The 13,682-nt window shown below is 40.7% G+C and overlaps 1 protein-coding gene across 1 annotated transcript; it reads right to left on the bottom strand.

Annotated features, from left to right (window-relative positions):
- Positions 1 to 1,100: 1,100 nt before the first annotated feature.
- VSX1 (visual system homeobox 1) lies at positions 1,101 to 12,784 on the bottom strand. Its single transcript, XM_015812042.1, has 5 exons — positions 12,373 to 12,784; positions 6,923 to 7,001; positions 4,661 to 4,784; positions 2,730 to 2,910; positions 1,101 to 1,366 (listed from the first exon to the last, which is right to left on the bottom strand). The coding sequence occupies exons 1-5, from the start codon at positions 12,782 to 12,784 to the stop codon at positions 1,101 to 1,103; spliced, it is 1,062 nt and encodes a 353-aa protein (XP_015667528.1).
- Between the last annotated feature and the right edge of the window lie 898 nt (positions 12,785 to 13,682).

Genomic DNA, 13,682 nt, shown 5'->3' with positions numbered 1-13,682 from the left:
GGGTTCTGATCAACATTAAATCAGAACAGTATCAGCAATTTACAACTTTCTGTGCAGATCTGTCAAGCACAATAAGTTCTTGGTTGCTATTAGCAAATTTTCATCAAGGTTCTTCATTTCCCTTGTTCTGTATATCACGTATACTGTACATATGAGACATCTAACTGCACTAATAAATATTGCTTTTACAATATAGTAGAAATAGCCAGACATAAAGTTTATAGGAACTACTTTACATTTTACAAGAAACCTGAGTTTCTCCAACTGGAGTCTAGTGCAAAAAGATACTTGAAATTAAATGATATTTATTATTAATAAATATTTTCACACAGAGATCTGTTTCTTTATCCAATGTATATTAGCATTTTAATGAAGAAGACAGAGAAAGTAGCTTCTGCTTCTGTTTCTGCTACTTTTGCCACTGTTAAACCAGCTGAAGCCAGACATGCTTCTAAGTCCACTGCAAATGACTATCAGGAGGGGTTTATCTGAATTTCCAAGCTGGTAGAGAATTGGAATTGTGTTTCCAACGCATCAGGAGGGTATCAGATAATTTCAGAAAAGTCTTTCTTATTATTTGCTTTATCACATAAGTATTCCAATTTATCCTTCATTATTAAATATCCATACACAGGTAAGGAGAATGATCATTTCTGGGGAAAAATCAAATCTTTTTATAATTTTCTACTTTGGTTTAGTTTAGCAGAAATATATTGCATATTGTTTTCATTGATAATTCTATTTACTTGATGGAGTGAGATTCATTAAATGATTGGGTACTTATTTGCCTCTCTGCCAAAAATGGAACCAAATGCTATTTTTAGACTTTGGGTGAAAGGTGACTTAGTGAGATATATAAAGAAAAAATATCCAGCTACAGCAAATTATCTTCTTTACAAATATACAACTTTCAATTTGTAAAAATAAATTATATCTTGGATATATCCCACCTCAGAAAGTCCCCTTTGCACGTAAAATGAATGAGTCACTTGAAAAAAAACTAATAAATAAGCATAGAGCAATAATACTCATATTTTGCCAGACCATTGAGGCCAATTTAAGAGGCCAATTTAAATGTGTCGTGTTGCCCCTTCAGGTCCTTAGTGTTCAGCATCTTTCATTTTGGGCTGTGGGCTCCCACCAAAACTCAGATTGCTGATCTTCTTTTCCTGTTTTGCCGTACTAGAGAGATCAATTGCAATATCTTCTGAACTGTCCATTGAGATTAATTTATTAGTGGGGTTTTGTTCATATTCTGTCTGCTTAATTTTGAATTCCTCCTCAGGATATTCAGATTTCCAGCTGCCATTTCCTTTTTCCTCGTTTTCAGGCTTTCTTATAATATTTATTGATTTTTTATGCATTCCTAAAAGAAATAAAAATTCAGTTTTATTATACAATCATCCTGTACACCCAATAGATCAATGCAATTATGCAGTAATTCAATTCCTGGGCCACTTGTTGTAATACTGAGAAACAGGGAAAGAAAAATTCCTTTTTGCTCCCTTTTTTTCGGACCCATAAATGGATTGGCACCAACCACACTAGAAGAGACACGAAATAAATGCAGTAGTTTCTGTTTCTCATGGATGAACAGATCTAGTTTTGTGTGAAAGCTAAAATATCAGTTTTCAGGAGGGGAGGTCTTCTGGCTATGAATATCAGTTTAAGCTATGGAAGCTCTCTCTCACCCAACCCACCTCACAAGGTGGTTGTTGTGGGGAAAACAGCAGGAGAAAAGAGTATTATGTAGGCTTGCCATCTTGAGTTACTTATAAAAGTAATACCAGTGGAATAAAAAAATAATGCATACATACATCCATGGTTCTGTATCTCACACTACATTTATATTAAATTATGAAGATCAGTTAATGTTTCTCAAACCTGAAAACTGCATGTCAGATTATATGAATGGTAAGAAATACCAAATTCCACTACTCACAAAAATTTAGCTTTCTTAGAACAGAAAATGTTATGGGTAGCTATAGGCAGAAAGTAAGAAATTTAAAATATGTGTGTTGTGTCTGCATGTGCTTTTGCACAGACACGTGTGTGTGTGTGTTATGTATATATTGAATAGGCACTCACATGCACAGATATGTGCACAGTTAACTACTACAATCATACACACACAGGTCATCCTCAATTTACGACCACAATACCGACCAGAAAATTCATCATTAAGCAGCAAGGTTGTTAAGTGAAGCATAATGTGACCGCACCTGATTTTTAACCTTTTGCGGTATGGTTGTTAAGTGAATCACAGTTAATAAGCAAGACATCAGGCAATTGCGACTTGCAATTGAGACGCTGTGACTATTGTAAATGCATGATGGTGGCCAAGCACCCGAAATCATGATCACAGGACTGCAGGGATGTTATGACCGTTGTAAGTGTAAGGATCAGTTACGAGCCTCTTTATTCAGTGCTGTCCTTGTTGCTAAACAAATGGTCATAAGTCAAAGACTATTTGTACAGACACAATATAGGATTCTTGTTAAGAGAAGACCCGCTACCCTCCATTAGTATTAGAAGGCAGATTTAATAACCTCTGTAATGATGTTACCAAGTGCAACGTTTTAAAGAGTCATTCTACTGCTAGTCATCAATTTAGCCTGTGTGAAAGAAGGAAAAGGATACTTTCAATGGGAAACAATAGTACTTAGTCATTTTTCCATGTAGTCAAATATTAACCACCTATACACTGACAACATTATAGACACGCTTACCCAACAGCCAAGGGGCACAGGAACCAACCATTCCACTTTTGGCAGAATTGATAATTGATTCTGGAAGTGGGATGGAGTGCCTCACCATGGCACCGTAGAGACCATATTCGGCCATCACACTACTGCGGCCCCAACATTTCTCACGCTTCCGCCACTTGGCTCTTCGGTTTTGAAACCAAACCTTTCAAAAGTAGAACCAGAAACACACATTTAGCAATAATGTGCATGAGTGGGATTGAAAGGAGGGGAGAGAACAGTATATTAAACAAACATGGCAGATGAACAAAACTTACTGATCACTTGGTCAGCATAAATAAAACAAAGGGATTTTATAAGCCTTTTGTCAAATCAAAAAATTGTCTAATTCATTCCTACTGGAATAACAATATTTTCCTTATCCTTTCATTGGTTTTTATGTGAAGATATTGCTTGGAGAAGTCAACTAATAGGTTGATTTCCATTTCCTGTTGCTATTAATATACTAAACCCTGATGCTTATTTTTTTTTATTAGGCTTGTCCCAAAGGTGCTTTTCAAAAGGCAACTGGACTTTCTTGGTTTTTTTTCCCTTGAAGATGTTTCGCTTCTCATCCAAGAAGCTTCTTCGATTCTGAGAACTCTTGGGTGAGAAGCGAAATGTCTTCAAGGGAAAAAAAACAAGAAAGTCCGGTTGCCTTTTGAAAAGCACATTTGGGACAACCATGATTGGATGATTGAAAATTTCCACAGACACTTTCATGAGGCTCCTTTCTCTAAAATTTAATCCTGCTGAACAGTGAATGCATAGGGTCCATGTTCTATACAGGACTTGATAATATTTTTTTCAGGCTAAGGCAACATGAAGCTTTTGAGTAGTATGAAGAAAACAGCAATCCCCAAAGTGGGCGAGAATGGCAAAAACTATTTAATCGTTTGTAATTTAATTCAGTACAATTGATGGAAAGCCCCCCTGCCCAATGCATTGAATACTTCCCTTTTGGCCAATTTTCAGGTAAACACTCAGTTTTGGAGGGTAGAGGGTGCATCTCTGTTTTGTACCAAACAATAAACAGCCGCATGTACATAGAGAAAGTTTGGCTTCTCTTTTCAAATCAGGATTCAGATGAGAAAATTTTAAAGAACAGTCATACTCTAGGATTTCATTATGATGGCATATTAATATTTAAGTGGGCCTCTCCCTCTATAAATATACCAAAAAGTAGCCAATCATTCTCTATTTCCAAAATTTAGATTCACAGGCCTATTTGTATTTTGTCATTTTTCAAGTCAACCCTGAGATAAAGGATTGATGTGAAAACCCTGAGATAAAGTATGTTATAGATTGCAACTAATATCTTACCAATATTTTTCTGTAGATCTAAAAAGTTTACTCAGTCAAACTGTACTCATGTTGAATAACAGTCAAATGACCAATAGATTATTTAACTTAGCCTTCTGTACTATGGCAAGATTTGCAAAGGTAGCATAATTTCTTAGAGACTTTCATCTAGCCTCCCCTGAACCCATAATTGTCAATTTCAAATGGTTCTGAATTGAATTCTCCCAAAGAGAGAAAAAAACAAAATCAGTTCTAGATGTGAGTTGCAATAGCAGCTACTTATAGAGCAAGCCCTTCTCCTGGAATGTCTGCATGATACAGTCAAAAAAGTCATGATGGTTCATTCAAATCCCTGTGTCACACATGTGACACACACATAAAAATAGAGTGTTGATCGCATGGTCACATCTTGCTACCATCTTGCTATTTTGACCACACCTTATAGACACCTCAGCCCTTCTCTCTGTTAAGTTTTCAAACCCTGAACATTCTTCAATATTTTCTGTAAAACCATCTTGGAAATGTCAAACCTAGGTACGTCTGGAAGGGTCCGGGCCTTACGTTTGTCTATTGTATCAAACAAATCCAGTGGCACTGGACACAAAACAACCTACCTGTATTCTATCCTCAGGCAATTCAGTTTTCATTGCTAACATTTCTCTGGAATATACATCAGGGTAATGAGCTTCATTAAATGCCTTTTCCAATTCCTCCAGCTGATGGGCAGTGAACACAGTCCTATAGGGACAAAAATAAAAAACAGCCCAATGCAGCATCTTAAATGAGAAATATGCTCCTGTAGAACCAGATGTATAAACTAAAAGTTGTATTTAATCTAGGGGGGCCCTTAATGCTTACTGAGCTTGATTGTTTTCTTACAAACATTTCATCACCATATGGGATAACAACATCAGTGCTGTAGTAGGGAGCAAAAACAGTCTTTTTAAAAAGAGTGGGACCTCTCTTCCCCAATCACCACCAACTGGAATTGACCAGAGAGAAAAGTGATGACTTAGTACAACACTGTTCCACATACTCTTCTGAGTGCCCCTTGGTGTTGTGTGCTCCATTGAGCCAATCCAGAAGGAGACCATGTTCAATGGTATAAAAAGCTGCCAAGAGGTTAAATAGGGCAAGAACTGATGTAGAACCCCCATCCCACCCACACCAGAGATCATCCAAAAGCATGAGCAATACCATTATAATCTTATACCCAGGTCTGAACGCTGACTGAAAAGGATCAAATTAATCTGGTTCATCCAAGGTCCTCCAAAACTGTTTTACAACCATCTTCTCAATCACCTTCCCCAAACACTGGAGGTTAGATACGGGACAAAAAATATTCACTCTGGTGGGCTTTAGTGATGGCTTCCTGAGAAGGGGCAAACCAAATCTTCTTTAAGAAGTAAAGGAAGCCCTCACTCAAAGAAGAGTTAACCACTGCTGAAACCCACTCACACAACACTCCCCTGGCCCATTTTAACAAGCTAGTAAAGGCATGGATCTAAAGAACAGGTGGCTAAGCCCACAGTTTTAAGGACCTATCCGCTTCCTCAAGTCCAATAGGTTCAAACTGTTCCCAGATAACTGGGCAAGATTCTTTTCCAAGCATCTCCTATGAACCTGTAACAAGGCCAGTTCCATCTGCAAGCAAATCAAGTTACTTTCTCCAGCTGATTCTGAATAAATTCCTCTGCATACTCCTGCAAGAGGTTCATTAAGCCTCCCTTACCCAAGATGGTTCTTATTACTGCGGGGCGGCTATCTGCAGAGGCAATAAGGGTGAAGTACTGACACTTCACCACTCTTAATGCCACAAGGTAGGACTTAATAGTGGTTCTATACAGCTTCAGATGGATCATGCAGCAGATCAACAGGAACAATCCCCAGCTCCCTCTGAAACCCATCCAGGTCCATCAGTAACTGGGGACAGACAAATCTAATGGGTCCAGCCTCCCTGCAGTGGCACTAGAAAATCACATAGAAATCAGGGTGTGATCTGACCATGACGAAGACGACATCTAGAGCTCCCCCAATTTCAGCTCACATAGCCACTGCACTATGTGACAGGAACAGCACATCTGGTGTATAACCGCTGTTCTATGTTTGGTTCTGGATGATCTGGGATAAGCCCACAGTCATCTTGGTAACCATGAATTCCAGAGTTACCTAAGATCCTCCGTGCAGGGAAGGTGGATTGAAGTTCCCTAGAACCAGAGGTCTGGGGAATTCTACTGCCAACCAAGAAATGAAGTCAATTTGCTCAGGCAGGGACGTTGCTATACAGCAGGGAGACTGGTGAATCCCAACCAATCTCTAGGGCTCAATTTCGTGAACAGGGCCTCACATCCAGTGACCTGTGGGTCCAGCACCCTTTAAAGCTGTAAGATTCCCAGATGATAATCATCACACCCCCATCCCTGCCCTACAGCTTTGCCTGATGCCATACCCCAAACCCAGCGGGGCATATCTCCAAAAGGATTGTCCGCCTTTTGGACCCTACAGTTTTGGTAATACAAGCCAGGTTGGCCCTCTTATCAATGATTAAATCATTATGTGGGACTTCTTATGGGCTGACCTGGCATTTACGGCCTGCTGAAAGGGTACCAGGATTGAGACCGCAAAATGAGCTGGAATGTGAACTGTCTCGCATTCCCTGAGAGCAGCCCACTCCCTGTCTCCCACCATATTTCCCCCTGCCTTTCACATTCATAACTCTATTGCTCACAGCCACAGCCACCCCAGAAGTCAATGCAATCATATATTATAAAGCTATTATAATAATTTTTGGAATATTAATGCAACATATCCTAATGCTAATACAGAAAATATTGCAGCTGTATCCCCATATATCCAGCATGAGTTGCTTTTTGTACCTGTGCCGCCGTTTCTTTCTCTTGATCTGAGAGTCAGATGTCTTCAGGTTGTTCTTTTCTCCTGATAAACTATCTTCATCTGTTGAAGATGTTGGTGGACAGCGGGGGAGGAGAAGGGGCAGGGGAGAAGAGATGTGTCAAATCTTTTTTTCACTATAAGCATTGGTCCATACAGTAGGATTATTTTATATATTCTTGTTTTCCTTCTATAGCCCTACTTTTAAAAATATTTCTCAGTTTTCCTTTTTCTTAGACAAATGAATCAGGATCACAATTAAATTAAGTTGTTGTTGTTTTTTAAATTCACAGTTTTAAAAAATCTAACAAGCATTCAGCAGTAAAACCAAAAAAAATAAAAAAATACCACACACATACTAATAATCTCTTCATCATTCCTGATATAGCAATAACTAAGAAACAAAGTTCATCTTGGACAGCAACCAGGATTGGCAAGTAGCCAGCACTGATTAAAACTCTCTTCCCAGTCAGTCGTTAGGAATATAGGTCAGCCAACTCTACCCATGTCCATCCTTAGGAAAAAGGAGAGGGCAGTGTTTTTCAACCCCCATACCTTTAAGATATATGGACTTCGACTTCCCAAATTTCTCAGCCAATATTTAGGGAGTAAGGAGTACTGCCAGAAAGTTTGGCTGTTCAGCATCAGGAGAACAGCTAGAATAAATGAGCCAATTTCTGCAAAGCTAGTGTAGGAGCAAAGTTGGAGGCAATCCAACCAGTCTACCAAAAGATCAAGAAAAAGGAGAAGAAAATAGAGTGAGCCATGCTGATCCCTCCAAGAACCATCCCTAAGCACAGCAAGGATATCATCCTTTGCTTTTTCATATTAACGAAAGAATAAAGATATTCAAAATCAGAGATGATATGAAAATGATCGTTCCCTTTAATGCAACTATTTACACCTGAGTTCTCTTTAATCCATAACTGGTTTCTCTTCAATATATGCCTACAGGTTTTACCAAACCAAAGACAAAGATCTGTCTCTAATGTAATAATTTCAAAACTCAGTAGTATCTTAGTATTCTCTTTTCTTCATACATGCACCCTTTAATTTCTCTGTGATGGCCTAAATTTTTCAGTGGTGAGTTCCATAACATAATGGAATTTGAATTTGTTTGAATTTTTCCTAAATATCTGGCATACCACTATTCCTCCAGAAGAACCGACATGCCTATTGCAGATGTTTGACAAGGAACATGGGAAGATAGGATGCATGAGGCAAAAAAATATAATTTCCAAATTCTGGTGTAAATATTTAATATCTACAAGACTAATTACCAAAATATAAATCAACATATTTTAATCCATTGTCTCCTGCACGAATGCTCCTAATTTACTCATCCCATTGATTCTTTTAAGTTGAATATTTTCACATATCTCCATATCCACAAGTCTTTCATAAAAACCTTCTCCTTAGAATTGCCCTCTGATGAACTTGTGTAAATATATTTACACCACCCATATGGGAAAATGTATATATATGTTCTCTGACAGAACAATTGACCAGTGGAACAACCTGCCTCCAGAAGCGGTGAATGCTCCAACACTGGAGGTTTTTAAGAAGAGACTGGACAGCCATTTGTCTGAAATGGTATAGGGTTTCCTGTCTGAGCAGGGGGTTGGACTAGATGACCTCCAAGGTACCTTCCAACTTTATTATTATTATTATTATTATTATTATTATTATTATTATTATTATTATTATTATTATTATTATTATTATTATATGTAAATATCTTGCTGTTCAGAAAGTTATGAAGTTTGCTACATAAGATGTAGTGTGGGAGATCAAAGCTAAATAGATTGCGGATGAGATAAGGCTATCAATGGCTAATGAATATAATAGCTATATCTTACTCTCAGTATCAGAGAAACTTGTTTTTAATTAACCACTTTGAGTTGGCAGTAAAAAAAGGTAAGAGCACAAATCAAATGAATAATAATAAACTGTTTCTGAACACCAGCTGCTGGGAAACAATAGCAGGAAGAAGCCACTGGGCTCATGTCCTGCTTGTAGACTTTCCATGGATATTTATAGAAAACTGGGTAATTTAGATCTTTGTTCTACCTTATGTTCTACAGAGTTGCTGTATATCAAATTGATTCTAGACTAGATCTAATTTTCAGTACTAAGCCCTGAAATTTGTGAAGGAGAAAGAGAGAGGGACAGAGTCTTTGAACATGTAGTTTTTCACTATCCAAATCCTAAACATCTCCTTGTGTATTTTTATTGTCAGGAATTGACTTCTTTGTCAAAAGGGACTAGTGTTGGAAATGAACTCTAGATTACGTACAGAGTTGACCACCTGCAGACATGTGAGATCATATGAAGTGGCTTAAGAATGATAGTGCAGAAATTGGTGGAACAAGTCATTAATTTCTCAAACACATACTCATATGCACTGAAGATCAAGTTTGTCGTGGAAATATTCTTCTAGAAACTTGGCCTGTGAACTATGTGCATGTTTTCCTGAGTACACAGATTCAATTGAACTCAATGGGCATTGCTTCCAACCTGACCAAGATTGTTTTATTAATTTCAAAATGGTAGGTGTTGACTATAGTCACTCAAAAGCAAGGTCCATTCCTCTTGCCTCAGACTGTTTATCACCTTTATTGCCTTCATACTTCAGAAGACACATATCTCCATAATTTTAGATAGCACCAATGGGGGGAAAAGATACTTAGAGCTACATTTAATAGATACAAGCAGCAGCACCTTGAAATCCCTGTTCAAACTACCAAGCTCATCCTCTGGCTATGGTGAAGGCCATATTTCTTGGCCTAAAACACAGGACAGGAATTATAAATTTAAAATGCTTCTCTTAGATCTCGTTCCCGCTTACAGTTTACCATGATACAATCATACCCAGACAACACATTAACCTTGTCTCTAGCTATGAGTGAAACAGATTTAAATTATCACTAGACATACCCATATGCAAGCACTATTTTTCCCCAAACACTATAACCAGCACAGCTCCAGTGTGTGTGTAATGCTTTGAGATGAACTGACTTATTGTAGGTGTAACCAAATGTGTACTTTGGAAATAATGAAAAATATGGTAATGATCTTTCCTCTGTCTGGTAGCTATTATTTTCTTGGGACTTTTTTCCTCCTCTATTAGCTGTTTGTTTCTCGAAATCCTTTTATACCGATTACTGTCCTCATTCCATATTTTTATGTAGCTCAATTTTGCCTCAGACTAGAGAACTCTTTTATTTGGGGAAGAACAGGGGGTGTTTTTAAGCACTTTGTTTTAACAGTATATTCTGAAATACATATTTATCTTAAGATGCAGCAAACCCACTTTTCCAGATTTCAGTGTCCTCAAAATAATGAGTGTTGCACTGAATTTTTGTTATTTGTTTGCCAGTTTCCGCGTATTTGTCAGTTTCAATCTCTTCCCCTCTTCCCATGAAATGATGGAGCTGCTTATTCAGCAGCTTGTCAATTTTTGTTATCCGCTAGACCAGACCTAGCCAGTTGCAAAACAGGACAAGGTCTGTCTTCCTCTTCCTTGGGTAATTTTTGCTCTGATGTCTTTCCATATGTTTCTTCATTTTGCATTATTTTCAGCTGGGAAATGCCCAAAGGGGGTATGGAAAGAAAGGCAGACAAACCAGCCTAGAGAAGTTGATGTACAGTTTTGAAGTCAGACCCCCTCCAATCTTGCTGCAGTAATCTGATTTTTCCCGTTTAGTGATTTGTTGTAAGGCAAAAATTGATCATCTTGCCTGATACACAATTACAAATATTATCACATGCAACAGAAGCAAAACAGGAATCAGCAAGGGGGACAGTAAATTTTACTCCAGCATTACTTTAAAATACAGGTAGACCTCAGATTAAAATGGCAGTCGAAACTGGAATTTAAGGCAGTTGTAAAGCATGATGTCATATGACTGCATCACTGAGTAGCAGCAATTCAAGCAGTCGCAGTTGCCTTTGTATCCGCAGAACTGGGTTGTTAAGCAGGAAGAGGCAGGAATCCCAGGCATGCAGGTTGGTGGGTTAGAGTTACGGGTGAGCACTAGCCACAGGGAGGTAGGTGCTATGAGTGGACGCAAGAGAGTGTGGGCAGATGCCATGAGCAGGAATCTGCTATAGGTGGGCATTAGGGAATAAAGGTGGGTACTACAGGTGAAGAAGTGGGTATAGCAGACAGGCATTGGGGAGTCAACAGTCATAAATGTGGGCTGACCTGAATTTTGATCACATGATTTTGGGGGTGCTGTGATGACTAGCACTTTGAGGACTGGTTGTGAGTCCATCTTTCAGCCCATTATAATTTTGAACAGTCACTTAATGGACATAACTGGAAGACTACCTATAGTTATTCCCACACCCCATTCTGACATAGTCCTAGGTAGGATAACATCAAAAAAATCTATTGAGTTTTGTCACTCTAGTGGCAAGTGAGGTGTTTAGCAGTGACAGAAAACAGAGGCAACAGAGGCAGGGATTTGGATTGGTAATGGCAGATTTTTTCCCCTGCTGATTCAAGAATAAGTAAATAAAATTTTATCAGTGGGAAAAGGTCTAAGACAGAAGGGCAGAGTTCAGAGAAGCTAGCCACACTTTTATGAGCACAGCAGGCATTATTAACAGGCCTACGAATCACAGGAATCAACAGGGGACCTCAATGCCACTATCTCAGGTATGCAGCAAGTATGTAGCAGGTTGCATAATTCATACTGTTTTTAAAGGCACACATTATTTAAGCATTTAAAAAGCACTCCTTTTACTTTTACATGTGAGATATATCCATTTATTGTGGAATTTATGAATTAAATTCCCATGTACATTAAATACTGAAAAAGATATTTTTTTGCAGCAGTAGCAGCAAAGGACACCATCTAAAAAGCATGGAAGATGTATAGTATTCTTCTGGAAAATATCCATGTTTGTTTGCCAGAGCCTGTATGCCTTCTTTTGCCTCATGCAAACATATACTTATGCCATGGATTTATTTGGCCTTTATGGTGCCATAAAATAGGGTCTCTAAACGAAATTTTGGAATGTAGTGATGTGGTATCCAAAATCACATCAAGAAGAGCCTTGTGGCACTTTAAAAGCTAACCAATCGAGTGAGCCATGAGGCTTCAGGCAGGACAGAGCCCTTCATCAGACACCAGGGAAACTGGCCCTAGGCTGCCAACCACTATGCTTACTAGAGGCTGCAAATAAAGAACAGTAGATCATCATTATTTGATCCCGCAGGGTTTTTTCTCAACCCGCGGTGTGGGGAGAAGAAACCGATTCTCTCCAGCTACTGTGAAATAGTTGTCCCCAACAGGTCCCTCCGAAGGTGTTGGCTCCCACCGACTTACGGGCAGGGCGCCTGGTTGGGGAATCAGGGCTGCAAAGTTGCTCGGCAAGTTGCTTTCTCCGCCAGCGTGAGACCCAAGGCAGAGGCGGAGTCGCTTACCGGAGATGGTCAACTTGGGCTTCTCGGCTTCCGGCCCGTACCGGGGGTGCTGGTGCTGGTGCTCCGAGCGAGGCTGGAGGAAGGGGAGGTGCGCGGGCAGGAGACGAGGCGCCCCCGCGTGCTGCTGGGTGGCAAAACTGCACAGGAAGCCCAAGCCCAGCGGCAAGGGAGGGCCTCCTCCTCCTCCTCCTCCTCGCCCCGCAGCTGGCCCGCCGCCTTCGCAACTCGAGCAGGCTGGCGGCTGCAGCTCCGCCTCCAAGCCCAGGAGGTCTGTGATGGCGAAGCCCTTGGAGCGCAAGCCGCCGCCGCCGGCCGGGCCCCCCAAGCGCGCCTTCTCGTGGCCACAGGCGCTGCTGGGCGCCAGCGCGCTTCCCTTGGCTTTGCCCTCCGAGAGCTCCTCGCGGCCCGTCATGCTGCCGCCGCCGGTTGGGAAGGGGGAAGAGGCTCTCGGGCCGGAGCTTTATATCCCGCGCTCATCGGCGCCTGGATCCAATCAGAGGGGGAACGTGGGGAGCGATGGCGAAGGGGGGGCGCGGGCGGGCGCGCGGAGCAGCAACCGGTTCCCAATCCCGGATAATTAATTGCCACCTATTTGCCCGCAATCCGATCACCCTTTTCTCTCCGCCCCTCCCCGCCCCGCTTGCTGCCAGGACAGATTTCACTCCGCGTCGGAGCCTCTCTGAGCAAGGACCCGCTGGACTTTGGGGGGGGGGGGGCGCTCCGCTTCTTCCCCCACGCTCCGGCTTTGTGGGAAGGCGGGCAGAGCTCGCAGCCGCCCCAAACACGAAGCGCTGGGCACGCAGGGGCTAATGGTTACACCGCGACCCTGGCCTTTAGCAGCCCTGGATAGATTCACCCGGCTGAATAGATTCCATCCTCGATCCTTCCTACATAAAGAATAGCACATGTCTGCAGCAGAAAAGCAGAATAAGTTTTGGGCTGCCTCACGACACCCCCAGAAAGATTTCTAATTTCTGTTTTTCGTGACATTCAGTTTTCAGGCTTCCTCAAAGTGAATTCAATGACCCCACAGTGGAAGTTGTCCCCAACATATTTGGGGAACTTCATATTTTGAGCAGGTTTAACACAGGACATCCCAAGGCATGATAAGGCTCTGAGATTAATAAAAGTTACACCATCCAATCAACACCAAATATATAGTTTCCTGAAAGAAAACCTATTCAACAATTTTCTTAATCTGGATCTCCCCAGATATTTTGAGCTACCACCACTAGTACACTGGCTGGCATTGAAGGGAAATAGTAATAAAAACTGGTTTTGGGGGAGACCATCATAGCATCATCTTAGGC

The sequence above is a fragment of the Protobothrops mucrosquamatus genome, unplaced genomic scaffold (genome assembly GCF_001527695.2).
Source record: "Protobothrops mucrosquamatus isolate PMUCROS unplaced genomic scaffold, P.Mucros_1.0 scaffold_57, whole genome shotgun sequence".
NCBI classification, from domain to species: Eukaryota; Metazoa; Chordata; class Lepidosauria; order Squamata; family Viperidae; genus Protobothrops; species Protobothrops mucrosquamatus.
Note: the sequence above shows the minus strand (reverse complement) of the source record. Positions and strands in the feature narration are given on the sequence as shown.

Bases quoted from the DNA above. Each gene is read 5' to 3' on its own strand.
- VSX1 (XM_015812042.1), bottom strand. From the start codon at position 12,784: ATGACGGGCCGCGAGGAGCTCTCGGAGGGCAAAGCCAAGGGAAGCGCG. The intron at 7,002-12,372 runs GTAAGCGACTCC...CATCTTCAACAG, and splicing joins GCCCAAGTTGACCATCTCCG to ATGAAGATAGTTTATCAGGA. The intron at 1,367-2,729 runs GTAAGCGTGTCT...TATTTCTTTTAG, and splicing joins CTGTGCCCCTTGGCTGTTGG to GAATGCATAAAAAATCAATA.